The 19,752-nt window shown below is 52.0% G+C and overlaps 1 protein-coding gene across 1 annotated transcript in view; it reads left to right on the forward strand.

Annotated features, from left to right (window-relative positions):
- ZNRF3 (zinc and ring finger 3) overlaps positions 1–14,551 on the forward strand; it is a 148,716-nt gene extending 134,165 nt beyond the window's left edge. Inside the window, exons 3-9 of the mRNA XM_082416276.1 lie at positions 2,273–2,347; positions 2,763–2,894; positions 4,241–4,351; positions 5,294–5,461; positions 7,060–7,162; positions 7,831–9,585; positions 11,000–14,551. Coding sequence (XP_082272402.1) covers positions 2,273–2,347; positions 2,763–2,894; positions 4,241–4,351; positions 5,294–5,461; positions 7,060–7,162; positions 7,831–9,585; positions 11,000–11,043 — 2,388 coding nt within the window. The 3' untranslated portion in view covers positions 11,044–14,551. The remainder of the gene's footprint in view (positions 1–2,272; positions 2,348–2,762; positions 2,895–4,240; positions 4,352–5,293; positions 5,462–7,059; positions 7,163–7,830; positions 9,586–10,999) is intronic.
- The last annotated feature ends 5,201 nt before the right edge of the window (positions 14,552–19,752 follow it).

The following is a 19,752-nucleotide window of genomic DNA, read 5'->3' on the forward strand; positions in this document are numbered from 1 at the left end:
ACCTGGTTGTGTCTAAAGTTGAGCTATAAACAGGATTAAGCACCTTATTCTTGACCTGCTCTTTTCACTCGAGAAACCTGGAGATGAGTCCTCCCTCCTAGATTTTGTTTAAAATGTCTTTTAAAACGTGCCTAGCCCATGGGGGTCATGCCTGGCCTCCAGATCCCTGTGACTTCTGCCTCCTCGTGAAGCCAGGGGGGCTGGAGGCGGGAGCAGGCGGCAGCTGAGGCTTGCACTGCCCCGGGGCCTGCAGCCTCTTGTACCGCGGCCTCCAGGCTCTCCAGATGCACCCTGTTGAAGCTCCCAAGCAAGAGGGAGCTGCACGCACAGTCCCCTCAGGTGCTGTTTGATGTGCTCAAGCAGGGAACAAAAGCCAAATAAAGGAACGAGAAGTCCTGTTTATTTCCTCGTTTGTGGTGCTGTCCCTCAGGGCCCTCTGCGTCCCTGAATTTGTGAACACGGCTGGGCTACCCCGTGAGACTGGCACCCACTTGCTGTTAGTTAACTCTGGAGCCTCCGAGGGCCTGTTGACCTCAGGCAAAGGGGTCTGTGCCCCTAAAGAGCTTTATGGAGGAAAGTGACACCACCTGGCCCCGAACTTTCTCACTGGGCCATCATGTCCTCTCTTGCTGGAGGCAAGTGACAGCTGTTGCAGCTCTTTCTGCGTCGCTCTGGACAGTCCCTTGCCTCCTTGAGTGGCCAAGACTGGGAACTGGAAGGGACCCTAGTCCTCATGACACAGGCTCCCTCCTCCTTTTACAGATGGGGAAACTGAGGCTGGGGCTGAAAGAGACTCTGACTCGCCCACCACTGGCAGCTTGTCTGGCAGAGATGGAGACAGCGCCCAGGGGCCCCTCCTGATGCAGCGTGCTGGCGGGGAAACGGGGTGGGACGGGCAAGCGGCAGAGCAGACTAAATACATCGAATCTCAGTGCAACAGGAAAGGGTCCCCAGCAGAACAAGGACAGCTTCTGCAGCACAGCACTCAGGTGTCTGACCTTGTTCAGTTGAGGAGGACTTTGCTGCATCCCTGACAATCCACCGTCCTGCTTATTTAGTACCAGGTACAGGGAGCTGTCTTGTTGTAGAAGCTGTGAGGTAAGACCGCCCTCTGGTGGCTGATGGAGCCATTGCTCTAGCCTCATTCTGGTCTAAGGCTCAGTGTTGCTTTCCTGTGTGGAAGGAATTCAGATTTTATTCTTTCTCAAGCACTCTGGCTCACAGAGACTTTCTTGACCTCTGAGTACTAGCCATCATTTGCCCATCTTATAGGGGGTTTGGTTTTTGTTTTGAGCCCTCCCCCCACCCGTTAGAGGTGTCTCGCTTCCCTAACGAGATTCAGGTTCCTATAAGCAAGGATTATGTCTTACGTCTTGTTCTTCCTCAGCTTCTACCCGTTGTCCCCTTAGCTGGACATGAAATTAGAAGGTTCACTGGGGTGGAAAGGAATCCTTTCCTCCAAAAGAGAATCCCACCCCTTCTCATTTGTTCCTAAAACGTTCTAATCTCATCTCTGATCAGTAGTTCCCCAAGTGGTTGAATCATCAGAATCCCTCAGAAAACCTTCAGAACTCAGTTTCCTGGGCCTTACTCCAGCCCTGCTGAATCAGTCTCTGTGGTTTGAGCCAGGAAATCTGCTTTACAAACTTCCCAAGTGGTTTCTGATGTGCAGCCAGGTTTGGCAGCCAACTGCTCTAAATCCCCATTTACAATTATTTCTCGTAGCTTTTCCCCCGACAGCATGTCCAAAGGTCTTTAGCTTATGTCACTTATTAAAATTGACCGTTTTGAGATTCCTTCGGAAATATTCAGTACGTTCCTCTAACTGCGGTGCTGGATGATGTGGGGAGGAAGCAGGACCGCAAGAGAAGGACCAAAGGCATTTGCTTTAGCTGCCAACGGCCCTGTGTTCATAGCAGAAAATACTGAAACCAATACCTTTATGCTGACTGGGCAGGTTGCTGATTTGTAGTTTGATTTTAAGATTTAGGCTGGATAGGGAGACAAAGGTTAATTGAGTACCCAGCTATTTATTTTCACCATTTCTAACTCATTTGGTTCCCAGGATAACTGTACAAGGTGCTATTGCCCACCCCCACCCCCCTTTTTTTTAAACAGATGGGCAAGTTGAGGCTTAGGAAAGTTAGTAACTCACCCAGTCACATAAATTGGTGACTGTCAGATTCTGCATTCGAATACAGGTCTGATTTCCAAGTCCAGCTTCGGAAAGGTAAGGACCAGGGTGCCAACCTGCTCTTTTTCACTCTGCCAGGCCAAGCGAGCCGTGCAGCGGGGAGCCACTGCAGTCATCTTCGATGTGTCTGAAAACCCAGAAGCTATCGACCAGGTAAGCTCCTCGGGCCAGGCCAATGCTGCAGTGTCCCTGAGAGAAGCACCTCCTTTACTTAGCCTGGCTTCTCACGGTCGTGTCACCCTCATCCTCAGGGCCCTTGCGCTTGTCTGCCCTCGTTAGTTATCCGTGTTTGCACATCACACTCCAAGGCAAGTGTATCAAGAGGGGTAAGAGCCAAGAAGTTGAGGCTTGGTGAGGCATTTTCAAAGACCCTTCTGGGGTCCCGCTCCATCCTAAAAGGGGCATCATCCTCAGCCTCGTCCTTCTGGGAGCTCCAAGCCTATGATGCTTGAGGAGTTTGAGGATTTCCAAAAGGGTATTTCGTGTTCTTTTCCTCCAGCCTTTCTTTCTCTCTCCTGCTTCTTGAAGTAATTATGTCTTCTAACCAGGACTTCCTCTCCTTCCTTAGCTAAACCAGGGGTCAGAAGACCCACTCAAGAGGCCAGTGGTGTACGTGAAGGGCGCAGACGCCATCAAGCTGATGAACATTGTCAACAAGCAGAAAGTGGCTCGAGCAAGGATCCAGCACCGCCCTCCTCGAGTGAGCCTCCGCTGGCCACGCCGCCACCTTCCCTGCTGCCGCCTGTGCCTTAATCCCCTTTGGGCTTTGGCCTTTTGCTCCTGCCTTCTTTCCGTCTACAATGCTGATGCGCCCCAGGTTCCTGCAGGTTTAGATCAGACGTAAGGCTGGAGGCTAGGGAGAAATTTCACCCGGCTCCTCTAGAGGGGATTTGAAAAGTCCTTCCAGAGATAGGTGATTTGTGACCAAATGTCTCTTCCACCCGGCATCCCCTCTGGGTAACCTCCTGTCCTTTTTTCTCTTCTGTCCCATCTCCCTGTGAAAGGCTAACTGAGGAGCACTGAAGGGAAGGACACCCCGCACTCAGCTTCCTGTATCTCCCTCCTTCTGTCTGGCCTAGACTAGAGGATCAGGCCTGTGCTTCCTTCTTCCTATGGGGCAAATGCATTACTGAAACCCCCTAACTTGTATTTGATTCTGGAAAAGTAAGCTTTCAACAGGGATTGGGGCTCACGACTTCCAGGTGGTTAATGAATAGCTTCATTTTTTAGGCTTCTCTTAGGTGTATTAAAGGGACACTGCTGGCATCTTTTGCCCAACCTCAGGCTGAAGATTCTAGGAACCTGGGACAGGTGCCCCACAGATGGTTTATTTCCTCCTCACGAATGTTGTAATATTCACATAGAGGATGGGTCTTTTGCACAAAATATCCGGATACCCATAGCGTTGAATTAGCAAAACTCCATTCCTGTTGGCTAAACACATCCCAGATGAGGTAACTTTAAGGTTTTAGGAGGCAGTGTGCCATGAGGAAAAGGTAAGAACTAAAACTAGAGGGAGTCTGCAAAAGAACTGACTTGCTGGCTGCTTTTTAAAGGAAAAAAGAGCGCTTTGGTAAATATGACTCATTGTAGTGGAAGCTGATATTTGTGGAAGCAGCATACAATTTTCTGAGTTGTTGTAAACCATTAATTATATGGTTAGTAATCACTGTTCCCTCAAAACATGACACTCACTCCTTTGTCCCATAAATGTGATATTTGTGTTTATTTGGAAGGGCCGCTCCTACCGGTTACGGTGAACTTTGCGCTATTCTGCAGGGAGCGAGGCTCTGTGAACAGAGTTCTCTTGGCTGTTAGGAGGCCTGGCTGAGAGCGCTGCGGCCTCCCCGGGCCACACTGCGGGGCACTACCTGGGCCTGGATAGCACACTGTGTGTGTGTTAGCAGAACCCCACATGTGCCCTGCAAAGGAGGGGAAATGCAGCCTAGTGGCCCCATCCTTCTCCCGACCAGGGCTGACCCAGCCCATGTGCCAATCCCCAGGCTGAAGAGAGCTGTGACTCACTGTGTCTGTGTTCTGTTCCAGCAACCCACGGAATACTTTGATATGGGGATCTTCCTGGCCTTCTTCGTCGTGGTCTCCTTGGTCTGCCTCATCCTCCTTGTCAAAATCAAGCTGAAGCAGCGACGCAGTCAGGTAACTCAGAGCAGCCTGTGAGTGTTCATCCCTGCTGCCCCTTTGCCAGTGCAAACCTGGCCCTGAGCCCTGCAGCCTGTTCCCAGTGGCCTAGAACCAACAAAGATGGAGAAAAACCAGAGCAAAGCTTATAGCACTGTGTCATCTCTGTTCCGAAAGGGCCAGTCCTACAAAGGCCGAGCCCTGGGGCCGTTTCCAGCCAGGGGTTTTTCCAAAGAAATGTTTAAATGTCAACCTGGAGCCCTAGAGCCCTGCTCCTCAAATATGATCTTGGGACCAGCAGCATCAGCATCACCTGGGAGCTTTTGGCAGAAACGCAGAATCTCAGGCCCCACCTCAGACTTGCTTCATCCGACTCTGCATCTACCAAGCTCTCCAGGCGATTCTCAATAAACAGAGTAGCCGCCCTAGTGCCCCAGCCGGCACACCACTGTGTGCTTGTAGGAAGGAAGGATTTGGGGGTAGAGGGCAATGGGAGGATACTCGGGAATCTAGATCCTCAGAGGTGTAGCAGTGTGATGTCCACAGCGAGAGACAGTGGACCTGGGCGCTGAGTTCTCTCGAGGATGGGTGGCCATCACCAACGGAGCAGCAGCTGGTTTGTCGAGCGGGCCTGGTTTGCCAAGTGCTGGGCACCCCCATGCATGGTCTCATTTGCCCTCAGAACATTCTCCAATGAAGGGAGGAACCCTTAGCACAGAGCAGAGTTGGCCAAATAATTAGAGTAGACCTCTGCTGGTACTGCTGCTTAGGCTGATGTGATGGACACTTGGGAGTCTAGAAGATCTGTGCTCTTGTGCTGTGGCCTCTGAATCTTTAGTGATTTCTCAGAAGTCTGTCCTGGCCTGATGGAGACTAGTGTTTGGCCGACCATGGCCCCAGGGGTGACTACTGCTGTTAACATGTCCCAGACCCTAACATGGACCACGTTCTGCTGTGCAGAATTCCATGAACAGACTGGCCGTGCAGGCCCTGGAGAAGATGGAAACCAGGAAGTTCAACTCCAAGAGCAAGGGGCGCCGGGAGGGGAGCTGCGGGGCCCTGGACACGCTCAGCAGCAGCTCCACGTCCGACTGTGCCATCTGCCTGGAGAAGTACATCGATGGAGAGGTAACGGCAGAGGCGGGGCCAGTCCTGGTGGGGATGAGGTAGACAGGCCCGCAAATGGAAGGGGAAGGGCTCTTCCCACAGGGGAAGGGCCGAGCCGCCTAGGTCTCCAGGGGATGTCCTGAGACCTTCAAACTGCTATTCCCGCCTCCCCCCGGAAGGGGGTGGCCACACACACAGACACTCTCTCCAGGGGACCGAGCTGAACATAGGTGATTTCGGAAGTTGATCAGAAATACATAATGGGCCAGAAAACGTCTAGTTTTAAGAACATTTACACTCAATTTCAGAATTGCTCTTCTGAAAACTCTGGCGCTTGACTTGATACAAACCTCTCTTACAAAGCTGTATGGAACGTTTACGTTTTTAAAGAGAGAAGGGATGTGATGTCCCCTTTTTCGTTCTAGCTTTTTTCTGAAAATTTCAAACTTTCAGAAAAGTTGCAAGAATCAGACAATGAATGCTGCATCATTCACCTAGAATCACCCATTGTTAACATTTTGCCACATGTGCTTCATCTCCTTCTGGATAGAGGCGTGCATATACACACACATTTTGGGGAGTGGGGAGCAAACCACTTCAGAATTAGTTGCAGGCATTTGATGCCCCTTTGAAAGTGTCCCGTCGCTGTGTAGACTGTTGGATGAAAAAAGAGGTTTTGCAGAGGCCTTCAGATGAATAGTCTCACATGGTCTCTACCTGCAGACTGCCTGAGTTCTCATCTGGGCCCAGGAGGGTTCTAGCTTTGTGATCTTGGGCAAGTGACTTTATTCTCTGTGCCTATGCTTGTGACATGGGCCCGAGACTGACCTGTACTCCAGGTGATCACAAAGGTTACACAAGAAAATCCAGGTAGGACTCTTGCCACGGTCAGGCACAGCCTTAGGTGTTAGTTTGAATGTTACTGCATTGAGCTGATCAGAGAATGGAAAATCAAAGTAAAATTAGCAAGTTTGGAGGGTGCTTTGGGCTCAGGAACTTTAGAGGTGGTTCTGCCTGCCTCAGAACCCCATTACCTCCTCTCCACGTCGGGTGCTTTGTTATTAACTGTGTGCCCCCAGGTGAGTGCTGAGGGTCCAGTGAAGGGGAGGACGGGAGAACTTTGCCCCCTTGCTGCCCCACCTGTCAATCATGAGTCCCGGGCATCTTCCTTTCTACCCGCCGCATTTTGGGTATCTGGAGCCAGCCACCATCCCAGAAGTGCAGAAGGTTTTGGGGTGTATGTAGCCATCCTTCCATACCCCCAGGCTCACCATTTGCACTAGCATACAGCTCTGGCGGTCCCGTGTGTGTGGCGTGGGTGTGAGTGCCCTCCTCACAAGAAAGGAGCTTGCTTCCTCCCTCAACACCAAGCACCGTGGTTGGAGCTGGCTGATGGTCCGTGTCTTTCTCCCTAGAACCCGTGTGTGGGCCCTGACTCCAGGGAACAGAGCCCACTTATAGCTAGAGATGGGGAGGGGGAGCCTCTGGGCACTGCCACAGTGAACTGGGCTCCTTGGTCCACTCCAGGCTCCACGGGAAGAAGCACGTGCAGGGCTGAAGACAGCACCGCCCTCTGCCTGTGCCCTCCCTTCAGGCTGTGTGTCCTCTCTCCCTCCCAGGAGCTGCGGGTCATCCCCTGTACTCACCGCTTTCACAGGAAGTGCGTGGACCCGTGGCTGCTGCAGCACCACACCTGCCCCCACTGTCGACACAACATCATAGGTAATTCTCCGCTGCCTCTGTTGTTGCTGGAGTGTCACTGTCTTTACCGAGTACCCAGCAGGAGCAGGACACGTGCTGGGGAGCGAGCAAACCACCGCAGCATTGCCGCCTGGACTTCGAGGCGTGGGGGCTTGGGGTTTGGAGGCCTCTGAAGAATCACCCTGAGTTTGGGTTCTGGCTTTGACATGAACTGGCTTCCTGACCTTGGGCCAGGCACCCGGCCTCTCCAGGCCCTGGGCCCACAATCTCTTCAGCGGGATGACAGTGGTGACGCTTGCTATGCCTGGTACCTCGGGGTTGCGATGCTGCTGCTGCCTCCCTGTGGTGGTGGATGAGGGCCCGGAAGCCAGGGTGCCCTCCAGGTAGCTGTTCTCCCAAGAGGGAAAATGCCTTTCCTCTCCGTGTCCCTGTTGCTCTCTCGAGCCTTATGCTGTGCAGAGCAGCTGGGAGGTGGGAGATGGACCCTGACAGGAGTGACCACCTTTCCAGTGGAGAAGCATGAGGCCTCTACCCGCGTGGCCGGGTTTGGTGGCAGCTTAGAATGGGCCATGGTCGTGAGACTGGGCACCTTGGCGCCGGCCGCCTCAGTCTGTGCCCGCATCTGCCCCTCGAGCCCTTGGCCCCAGCGTGCTCGCCCCCCTGACCGCGTTTCCTCCGCCTCTCCCCAGAACAAAAGGGAAACCCGAGCGCCGTGTGCTTGGAGACCGGCAGCCTGGCACGCGGCCGGCAGCAGAGGGTGATCTTGCCGGTGCACTACCCCGGCCGCGTACACAGGGCCAGCGCCATCCCCGCCTACCCCACGAGGACGAGCATGGACGCCCACGGGAACCCTGTCACGCTGCTGACCATGGACCGGCGCGGGGAGCAGGGCCTCTTCCCGCCGCAGACCCCCGCCTACATCCGCGGCTACCCGCCCCTCCACCTGGACCACAGCCTGGCCCCTCACCGCTGCGGCCTGGAGCACCGGCCCTACTCGCCGGCACCCCCCTTCCGCAGGCCCAAGTTCGGCGGCCGCAGCTTCTCCAAGGCAGCTTGCTTCTCCCAGTATGAGACCATGTACCAGCACTACTACTTCCGGGGCCTCAGCTACCCTGAGCAGGAGGGGCAGCCCCCTCCCGGCCTCGCCCCCGGGGGCCCGGCTCGGGCCTTACCCCCGGGCGGCGGGGGCGGCGGCGGCAGCGGCCTGCTCTTCGCCCCCGCGGTGCACGCGGCCCCGGCCTCGCACCTGGAGAGCGGCAGCGCGTCCAGCTTCAGCTGCTACCACGGCCACCGCTCGGTGTGCAGCGGCTACCTGGCCGACGGCCCGGGCAGCGACAGCAGCAGCAGCAGCGGCAGCTCGGGCCAGTGCCGCTGCTCCTCCAGCGACTCGGTGGTGGACTGCACGGAGGTCAGCAACCAGGGTGTGTACGGGAGCTGTTCCACCTTCCGCAGCTCTCTCAGCAGCGACTACGACCCCTTCGTCTACCGCAGTCGCAGCCCCTGTCGCGCCGGAGACGTGGGGGGCTCAGGCCGGGGGCCCGTGGTGCGCCTCGAGGGCTCCCCGCCCCCCGAGGAGCTCCGGGCTGCGGCCCGAGGCCCAGGTGCGGGGCGGGGAGAGCCCTGGCCCGGGCCCGCCTCTCCCTCGGGGGACCAGCTGTCCACCTGCAGCCTGGAGATGAACTACAGCAGTAGCTCCTCCCTGGAGCCCCGGGGGCCCAACAGCTCTACCTCAGAAGGGGGGCTCGAGGCCTCTCCCGGGGCCGCCCCGGACCTCAGGAGGACCTGGAAGGGGGCCCGGGAGGGGCCGACGTGTGCCTGCTGCTGTGAGCCCCAGACCCCGCCCCCAGACCCCGGAGCGGCAGCGGCCGGGGGCGGCCTCTTGTTCCTGGGCCCCCCGCCCTGTGAGGGCTGCAGTCCCCAGGGTGGGGAGTCACAGCCGGGGAGCTCCCAGGGCCGCTATGGCCTTCATCCGGACCATTTGCCCAGGACAGATGGGGTGAAGTACGAGGGCCTGCCCTGCTGCTTCTATGAAGAGAAGCAGGTGGCCCATGGCGGGGGCGGGGGCGGCGGCTGCTACACCGAGGACTGCTCGGTTCGCGTGCAGTACACGCTGGCCCAGGAGCTCCCGCCCAGCTGCCACGCCGGGGCCCGGGACCTGAGCCAGCGCATCCCCATCATTCCGGAGGATGTGGACTGTGACTTGGGCTTGCCCTCCGAATGCCAAGGGACCCGGGGCCTCAGCCCCTGGGGTGGGACGCTGCCAGGTCCGGATGCCCTGTGGCCCCACAGGGGCCTGGGAGCAGCCCAGCAAGAAGAGCGGGTTCCGTGCTGCCTGGCCAGGGCACTGCTGTCACCTCCCTGCCCTCCAGAGGATGTGGGGGCCCCTGGGGCCAGCGCCCCCCAGGACACTCAGGACTCCAGCGCCACAGCCGCTGAGGCTGCAGGTGAGAGCGGGCGGTGACAGTAGGCCAGGATCTGGGTCTTCTCTCCACACAGTCACTTTCTGAGTGACTTTCTTGGTGCCCTTGGCTTTAAACACCATCCATACCTGATGATCTCCAAGTGTTACTCCCCAGTCCAGCCCTTCCTCTGGGCTCCAGACCTGCTGGGCCCGCTGCTTCCATGAGCTCTCCCCCAGATGCTGCAGAAGCATCCCACTTGATCCTGCCACAGCAGTGTCTCGAGTTCCTCCCTCTGCACCCCCTTCTCCAAGGCTCCCTACCCAGATGCTCAGACCTAAAGCCCAGGCCCCAGCCCTGAGCCTGCCCTGCCCCTCACGCTCCAGGGTCCTGGACTTCTCAGCCTGTCTGTGAGAACCACATGTTCTGGTTTTCCCCTGGTCCAGAAAATTGAATCCCCAGAAAAATGAAACTTAGCAAAAGACATGCAAAACCCAAGTCCAGATTTTTTATTATTAGATTCAGCAGACATCATCAAATTGTGATAAAGTTGCCAAACCTTTTGTCTTCAGTAGTGAACAGTGTGCAGTCTAGCACTTTTGAGTAGCACTGGGACAATTCCATCTCCAAAGTAAACCCCACATGGATCTGCTCTGCTTCCCACCTGCTGTCCGCAGCTGGGCCCGTTTCCTCTCTCCAGGGCGAGGGCAGTAGCCTTCTGACTGGTCTCCTGTGGCTGGTCTTGCCTTCTGTTCCACGTGGGCACCAGAGTCGTCTTTTTTAAAACATAAGTCTGTGTCTTTACACCAGAAAACTCTTCACTGTCTTGCCATTATCTTCCAAATTTTAGAAATGTAAACCCCTCACCCAGGTCTGTATGATCAGGCCCTGCCGCCGCCCCCAACCTCCTCCCACGTCCCTCCTTGTTCACAACATCAGCCGCCTTGCCCCCGTCCTGTTCCTCCAACGTGCCAGGCTCATTCCAGCCTCCAGGCCTCTCTACCGCTTCTCTCCTGCAGATCTTGGCTTAAGAGCCGCCCTCCAGCCCCCTCCGAACTCACTCTCACACCCTCTGTTTACTTCCCAGGTTTTCATGATCTGAAATTACTTTGTTGTGAGGTGTGGGAGCTCCGCGATGGGGGTCTTCCCAGTGCCTGCAACAGGGCCCGAGGCCCATCTTTTGTACATTGTGTTTTCATGCTGCCTAAGGGTTTCCAGAAGGCTCTGCACACCCCGATGAGGGAGGCCGGGTCCCTAGAAGGCCCCCGTGCCCTCAGAAAGGGGGCTCCACTTCAGCCCTTTAGCATATACACAGTCCATCCAGTATCCAGAGCTGTCACTTCTGAGAGCCCACCACACGCTGGGATGGGCCCCCAGGTCCCTTGCCTCATCCCTGCATGTGGTGCCCAAAGCCTGCAGGGCCGGCCCCCTCCCCTGACGATTGTTCTCTGTCTCCCAGGACCGAGATCTCGCCCGGCCGACAGTGGCAGCCCTGGAGCCTGAGCTCAGAAGGAACTCTTCCGTGGAAATGGGAACTGTACGGAGACTCCAAACTCTGACTTCCTACAGAAAAAAAAAGAAAAAAAAAAAAGATTTTTTTAGCTTTGACAAACACAAAAGTGGTAAAAAAGAGAGCCCTCCTCAACCGAAAATGTGAGCCACGTGTGGCAACCCCTCCTCCCAATTAACAAACCAACAGACAAAATTCTCTTAGACTTTTGCCTCTTGATAACATGTTACTCTTCTGTTTTGTAAAGTGTGTGTGCTTGGGGTTCGAGGTGTGTGGGATTGACTTCTCTGCTTTGTTTTTTAAGATATTATATGTAAATGTAAAAAGTTATTTAAATATATATTTTAAAGAACCCTAACCGCCAACTTTTGCTGAAAAAAAAAATCACTGCTGCATTAATTGAACCACATCATGTGTAGATACTGTTGTCTCCCTGGAGGGAGCTCAGGCCTTTGAAAAGCTCAGGGCTACACCTGCCTTAGAAAATGAACCAGAAACTTGAAGTAAAGCTAGTTGATATGGGTACAAACTCTGAGAACAATGCAATGCTGCCTCTTACTTTCTCGTGGCAAATCCCAACGTACAAAATGTCAGGCCTTCTCGGAAGCCATGCCTCTCCAGCCCGCACCTTCAGGCAGCTGATGGAAACAGCTTGGGGTCGGGTGGAAGGTCTGCAGCACTGCGGAGCCGGGACAAGCCATTGCTACGTAAGCCCCAGGGTGACAAGGACGATTCTGCGTAGTGTCCTCAGTCTGTCCCCTCTGGTCATCGTCCTAACTAGAAGGACAGAGTTTACAGTCCTGATTTTGGGCTTCCTGCCACTGGCTGCAGAGACGGCTCGACGGGGTGTGGGGGGAGAGACACCCAGGAGGAATGTACGTGGTTTTTGCAGCCTTGGTGTCTGCCCCAGCTGGGGGAGAGGGGGGATGGAGGGCGCCCCCGAGCGGGCCTGTGCGCATGTGTCCGTGTGCGCCCGGCCACATCCCCCCGGCTGCTTCCCGCGTTGGGCTGTCTTCCTGGGTGCGCGTCGCCGGGACCGATAGGGTCTGAGCTCCCTTTGAATGACAACGTTTCCCATCCCATTGCTTCAGGGTTGTTCAGCCCTCTGCCTCGTGGCTGAAATTGCTCATCTCGCCTGCAAATGTCTACTATCCTTTCTACCTAATGCACTATTCTGTATTGATTCTCCATGAGACAGAATGAAAGAGACTATCAGAGAGTTTAGACCCAAAGGGTAGGTTTTTGTATATTGTTCCAACCTTTTGTTGTTTGTTGTTGCTGTTGTTGTTGTTTTAAGAGGGAAGAAGAGTTTAAAAACCCAAACCATTTTTAAAAAGATGTTTCCATTTTAAAAGGGAGAATCTAAAGCTATTTCAGATCAGGGATCGTTATCCTTTTTGTTCAGTGTATTTCTTGTTATTAAAAAAAATTTTTAGAAGAAACTAATCACATTAGCCCTTGAGTTCGCTAACTCTTCTGGTCACTTCTGTTTATTCATTTATTCAGCAGGTGTTTGTTGTCATCTGAAATGCTCATTTGCTGAATAGGAACCTTGAGTCCTGGCCCCCTGTAGGTGGGGAAGCAGAGACCCGCCCTGGGCTGCCAGGGGATTGTGACGGCTCTTCTCCAGTCAGGCCCAGGGAAGGTCAGCCCAGGGTCCACATTACAACGTTTTGAATGAGAATCTTACTGAATCCCTTTTTCTTAAAAGCCCCAGCCTGTGATGAGGAAATTTACTTACTTCCAGCCAGGATTTGTCAGAAAGAAATTCCAGCGTCAAACGATTGAGCCATTTGCCATTAAGGAGCTCACTGTAGTGAGATTTGTCGTCCAGCCTCTGAGGTGCAGTCCCTTGGGGGCTGCCCCCACCCCCAGCCCCGCCTGTGCCCAGCACACCTGTTGGCGAGGGTGTGCGAAATGCCTGAGCCTGTGACACGTGATCTGGGCCGCCTTTATTCCTCGGGCCAGGAGTAGCAGCTGCTGAGGACAGCAGCTTGCATCTTGTGGTTTTAGGGAAGGGGTGGGGGGTATGTCTTCTAACATGAACTACAAAAAGCAGCTTCTCATTGTTGAGTTTTTGTTTGTTTGTTTGTGGCTTTGTGTTTGTTTGTTTGTTTTTAATGCCTTTGAGTGCATATTATCTTCCTTGTCTGAAATCATACCCCCAAAGTGGCTTTCTTTAGCCCTGGCTGGAAAACCACTCCTCAGCAGCCTTAAGCAATAAATAGATGAGGAGAGCATGTGGCTTCAACTGGGCTTATTAAAATAAATGAGCCCAATTTTCATTTGAAAGAGCAGTAACTACAGATGGCCAAAAAAACCACATTTAATTTTCATAGTTTATAGGGTGGTAGAAACAGAAAAGTGAAACTTTCAGACTTTAAACCTCAGCCGTTGTCTTAAATTTGTGTTGGGTCACCAGAGTATGGTGACCAACTATATCGCCTCACCATTCAAATCAAAAGAAATGTCTTCTTTGAAGTCATAAGACTCCAATAATGATGACAAGTACCTTTTCTCGGTGGCCTCTCAGTGGCATGTGGGAGTTATATAGCTATGGAAACAGGGAGCATCACATCTTCCATTGAGAGACAAACACACACACACACACACACACACACACGCAGGAATGTGACTGTTGGGCGTGGTCCCGTGGCCCAGCCTCGGGTGTAGGACAGCCATGTAGACTGAAGAGTGCTAGAACCAGTTAAAAATGGGGGTTTGGGAGTTCTGGTCCACCAGGTACCTCTTTGTAGTAGACACAGCCCCAGGATGCTGGCCTTAACTGTCCGTCTCTTTGCCTCTCCCTAACCCTAACCCTAATCCTGACCCTAACCCTAACCCACGCCGTTTTATGACATGTCCACCACGCTGCTGTCCGCCACTCACACCCTCCCTTACGTGCTGCTAGTTCCTACTCAAAGCTCATGCAGGACTAATGCTTTTAAAATGAGGTCTAAAAAATAATTACTAATCAAGAGTATTATTTTTTAAACAGAACTGCCTTTTTCTATTCTTTATATAAACTCTATTGTGTTGGTCTAACAAGGCACTATTTTAAAATGTTTTTTTAAAAATTTCTCCCATAGCACTTAAAAGATATTTTGTAAAGACTTTGCTGTAAAGATTTTGTAATAAAGTGGTCTAAGGGCTCCTTCTCCAACATTACCATTTAAAAAAAAAATGTTTTAAAGGCTAGAAAACAACTTATGTATATTCTGTATATGTATAGCAGCACATTTCATTTATGGAAATATGTTCTCAGAATATTTATTTACTAATATATTTATCTTAAGCCATGTCTTATGTTGAGAGTGTGACGTTGGAATAATCATTGAAAATGACTAACATGAGGCCCTGTAAATACATGATAATTGCACACAGATTTTACATATTTGCCGACCAAAAATGATTTAAAACAAGTTGTAGTCTTCTATGGTTTTGTAACAAATTGTACAAATGACTGTAAAAAAAAAATACAATTTTATCAAGTACATGTTATATATTGTCATTGCTCTATTTGGTAAAGGTCTACAGATTCCACAAAGGAGAGGTCTGCGTGAAGCAGTGCCTAATAATATCAGCTTGCTCATGGGAGCATCTGTTTAATTTCCTCTCCTGTTAACACAGAGTTCAGGTCACTGGGGATCCAGGTGGTGTCTGGTCAAGCATCCGAGAGACAGCGTTTGAGATTATGTCCCTGAGGTGGTGATAGGTTTTCTGCTCAGCCCTATGGGGGGAATGGTGGTCAATCCCAGCAGTCCACTTTTCGAACATAGGGACCGTAAACTGGGTATAACCATCGACTTCATCTGCCAAGCCTTTTCCTATCTGGAAGACTGAGGCCCTCCAGCCCCTCTCTAAGGAAAAGGAATTTGTACGAAAAAAGCTTAAGCATCCAGCCTGGAAATGACCAAAGCATGAAGGTGGAGAGGGGCCCTAAGTCTAAAGTGAATCTCGTACCCATCTGTCTTGTTTCCCGGGGAGGGTAGTCACTGATCTGTAAAGTGCTCTGAGATCGCGTGGAAGGTGCACAGTGGTGTTTATTCTTCAGACATCTAGCAGAGAACACCCTAATCCAGTGAGCTCCTGTCCCTATTTCTCGCTCCTTAACTTGGGCCATTTCTTGGGAGCAGCCTCCTCGTGGACCTCCGGCCTCTTCCTGCCTGGCAGTGGGTCCTTCTGAGCACCTTCAGGGGTGGCAGCCTGGCTGCAAAGAGCCTCCCAGGGCTTTTTCTTGATGGCCTTGCCCAGCTCCAAACCAGACCTCTCGGGGGTCCCCGAAGGATTCCACAGCATTGGCTCCACCACCATGTGGTGCAGAGCCCGGTGGCCCTCTGTGTGGAGGCCATGGATGGTGAATGCGTCCTCCGACAACTGCTGTCTCTTCCTGGTTTCCGGAAGTGAGGCTCGGCCCTTCCAGGACACTGTCCCAATGTCCCAGGGTAGCACTTGGGTGGCAGCCACATGTTCAGCATATCTGCTCTCAAGATCTTGGCAGAGTGTTACTTTTTTCTCCTTTGAACTTTCTTTACTCTAGCCAGGAAGAAAGCAGAGAAGTCAAAGCTAAAACTTGAGAAGGGAGCTCAGGATAATTATCTGGGATTTGTGTCCCCAAGTCTTGGTTACAGCCACAACCAACATTTGTCTAGCATGTTCTAGTTTACCGAATTCCTTCAGGGATACCGCTGCAAGCGTTTCCCGACAGCCCTGTAAGGTCAGCAGGAGACAGCTTTAAAGGCAAGGAAATTGGAATGGGTTTGCCCAAGGCCACACAGCCAGAAGGTGGACCATGGCTGTCACCTACTGAGTGCCACCCAGGACCCTAAGCATCTACTCTGTGCCAGGCTCTGCTCAAAAGCCCTTTGCATGCATTAACTCATTTCATCCTCGTGAAACCCTGTGAAGGAAGGGCTGTTTCTCCACATCTTATAGATGACAAAAACCAAGGTAGAAAGAGACTGAGCCCACAGTCCCCCACAATTACGGTCAGAGCTGGGATTTGAACGCTGACCACCTAGCTCCAGGGTGCATTCTGAGCTCTGCTGGCCACCATGGACTAATGGAGCTGGACTCAGATCAGGCCTCTGGACGCCAAGTTCTCCATGTGGAAGTTCATGGCCAGGTCTGTGGCTCAGCTCTGGGGTTCAAGCATGTGCATCTGAGCCTTTCCCATCCTCATTTTCGCTTCACGTCAAGTTTCTTTTGTCTCCACTTCTGAAAGGCACTTTATCCTCCTCTCAAACTGAGCAAAGGAGAAATATGCATGACCCCAGATCTGTCCTCTCTCCACTAAATCACGCCCCCACCCCCATCCTGACACCCCACAATCCTGTCTTTAACTTCAGGGTTTCCTTCTCTTGGCATGAAGCCCTAGCTTACCTTTCCCTCTCCCTACCCCATCACATTTTCTCCACCACCAGCCATCACCTACCTTGTTGACGCCTCCTGCAGGCCTCCTGTGCCTGGGTGAGCCTGGCCACGGCCCCACTGGCCGCTTGCTCTTGGAACTGATGGAGTTTCTTATCCAACCCTGCTGGGCGGCTTTCGTTGCTGAATCGTCCTTGGGCTTTAATCTCTTTGAGGGTTTCGCATCTCCAAACTTGCGTGGTACTGGGCAGCATTTCTCCTTCAGTTGTCGCCTGAGCAACAGTTTAACCAGGGAGAAGGAACTGGCAATTAATGGGTTCTTTACAACTTCCCAAGTAGAGGTGGTACCTGGTATGGGAGCATTGGTGTTCTGCTTTGCACACGTTCTGGTTGTCCAGATGTTGGTGAGAGCTGGCGAGTCCACATAGCAGTCCTGAAGCCTGGTGTTCAGTAAGATAGACTGTCGGAGTCCATAGGTGGGGTTACTGGGATCTCGTCTCACAGAGATTGGATGCTAGAATTATAAGGGGGAGAAAAGGAATAAAAAAGACCAATTCTCAAGCAGAGACTAGAAGGTCTATTTTGGAGGTAAAGTATTAACATTTTTTTATAGACCATTCCTTCCACACAGCTCTTAGAAATCTTTCTGCACAACCTCTCTCCTGCTCACCAAAACCTTTTGTACCAAGTAGGGAAGCAGTAGAACTTCACAAGGTCACAGTGATGGTCAGGTTCTCAAAGAACATAGCATGCTTGGGCTGGAAGCGGAGGGAGGGTCAGGGAGCATTTATAAGGAATTAAAAACCATTTCTGTCCCCTGGAAAGCTAAGGGAACCCATGGCAGGAAAGGAATGGGAGATGGGATCACTCAAGCTTCCTATAGGAGCTGTAGCCACTCCTCAACTATGCTGCAACCCAGAAATGACAGCAGGTAAAATCCTGCCAAGCCCTGAAATCACTTTCTAACCAGACTGCCATGAGCCAAGAAAAGCTGCTAAGCAGGGAAATATACACTGGGGTCTAAAAAGGCAAAAGCACAATGTAAATGATGCTGGCCTCCATTTCTCGGGACCAGCCAAGAACAAGAGAACAATTTGGATAGATTAGAATCACACACTTAAAGAGACCTGGCTTTCTAAGAAATGTCATCTGTAATAAAATAAAATCACCTTACCATATTTTGGTTGCCTTAAATTTTATTTTAGTTAGCTTAGTAGGGGGAAGAAATATGTATTTTCTTTTCCCTTTTTCTGTCTTTTGTTTTGTTTTAATATTTCTATCACCTGTCTTTCTCTGCCTCAGTCATGTATGGGCAAATTGCTGTTTGTTTAGATTTTGGCTCTCATGCAGTTTTGAACCATTATCTCTAGTATTTGTGATGTCACTTTCGTTTGTGATGTGGGTGTGGGTGGGTGTTACATCATCAGATTTTTATAGTTAAATTATGTTGGAAGAAGTTCTATTTTCTTGTGCTTACAGCCTCAGGAACTTCTCAAGCCCTCATTTTCCCCAATATGGCACAGGTGAATTTTGAAGGTTCTGACATTCTTAAGAAGCACACTTTGCACGCAATGTAGTCAAATATGCAGACCAGATTTTTGGATACAGGTAGCGAGATGCATCCTTACAGGTGCGAAAGGGCCCTTCTCCTGCGCACATAAAGAAGGTACTGTTAAGTTCTCAGAATAGCTGCCAAGGTTAGGGACCAGAAATGAAAGAACACGTTCCTGCAGCCCTGGGCACCTCTGCCTGCCATGTCTCTCCCTGGGAGAATACATGGTTTCTGGAATGTGGTTTTATTTTACATCCCATGGCAAATGCAGTAATTAGAGCTGTTAGCAGTGTCAAGGGCTTGAAACAAGAACAAAGACGCCTCTTCCTGGGAACTCTTGGGCAATGCCTATCTCCTTATCAGGTGCCTGCCCTGTTGGTGGTTTTGATTTTTCATGTGCAAAATGCCAAAGGAGGCTCCCTCCCCCGGGGGGGGGGGGGGGAGGAGAGCGAAATGGTGGAAAAACAGAGTATGAGTCTGGCAGGAGTTCCTGGAATCACATGCGTTGCCTGTTTGATTTTTTTGTCCCTGGAGTGAATCAAAGTCGCAGGCAGACCGCACCGCAGGCCGCCGTGGAACCACCACCAGGCCGCCGGCATCTGGACCCACAGACGCTTGGGAGGACAATAGGGTCCATTCAGTGGCAAGCTCTGGCCTCACCTCCCGAGAGGTGGGTCAGTTTTAGAGCTGGGCGTTGGAAAGGGTTTGTCTTTGGGAAGGGTTTGCAAACGTCTGGAGACCGGGCAGGCAGGCATCCTTTCAAAGCCAGTGAACCCTGGAGAAGTGCCACCAGGCTCTGGGGCTATGGTCTGCCTTTACTCCGCATGGCAGGGACAGAAGGGCAAGAATGGCACATGGAGCTGCTCTTCTGCTTTCCTTCTCTCCTTCCCCATCTTGAGGTTGGCTTTCCCACACCACCTCTTTCCAGACACTCAAATGTATTTACTTTCCTAGGCCTTTGACTCAAGGAGCACTCAGTATCTCCTTCTAGCACAGAGCTGTTCACACAGGTGGCAGCTGATACAGACTCTTCAAGTTCTATCAAATTCTACCTTCTCTCCCTTCTGTGTAACTCCCTTCAATTGACCCTGCCCTAGTAGTAAGCCTCACGTTCCTTAGAAATAACTCAGGGTAATTTGGCCTGTGCTATTTCTCCTATTTCAGTAAAATCTGTGTTGATCGAATACTCACTGTAGTCCAAACATGGTTCTAGACAACACTTTACCAACATCATCTCACCAAATGCTACCAACAGTCTTCTGCATGAGTTTGGGTGCTGCTGCCATCCCTACTTTATAGATGAAGAAACTGAAGGTCAGGGACTTCCCTGGTGGTCCAGTGGTAAAGAATCTGCCTTCCAATGCAGGGGACGTGGGTTCAATCCCTGGCTGGGGAACTAAGGTCCCACATGCTGCGGGGCAACTAAGCCCGCACGCCACAACTACTGAGCTCTTGCGCCTCAGCTAGAGAGCCCGAATGCCGCAAACTACGGAGCCCACGTGCTCTGGAGCCCGCATGCCACAACTCTAGAGAGAGAAAACCCACATGCCACAACTAGAGAGAAGCCCACATCGCAACGAAGAGCCTGCGTGCTGCAACTAAGACCCGACGCAGCCATAAATAAATACATTAATTCATTAATTAATTAAAATTTTTAAAAAAGAAAGGGAACTGAAGGTCCAGTTGCTCAAGGACCATGCCTCAGGCCCAAAAGCTAGTAACCAACAAAGGCTGGACTCAACCCAACCAGGGTCTACACCACCTTTGCTCTTATCCACTC

This window comes from Balaenoptera physalus (assembly GCF_965194825.1).
Source record: "Balaenoptera physalus genome assembly, chromosome: 12".
Taxonomy (NCBI): domain Eukaryota; kingdom Metazoa; phylum Chordata; class Mammalia; order Artiodactyla; family Balaenopteridae; genus Balaenoptera; species Balaenoptera physalus.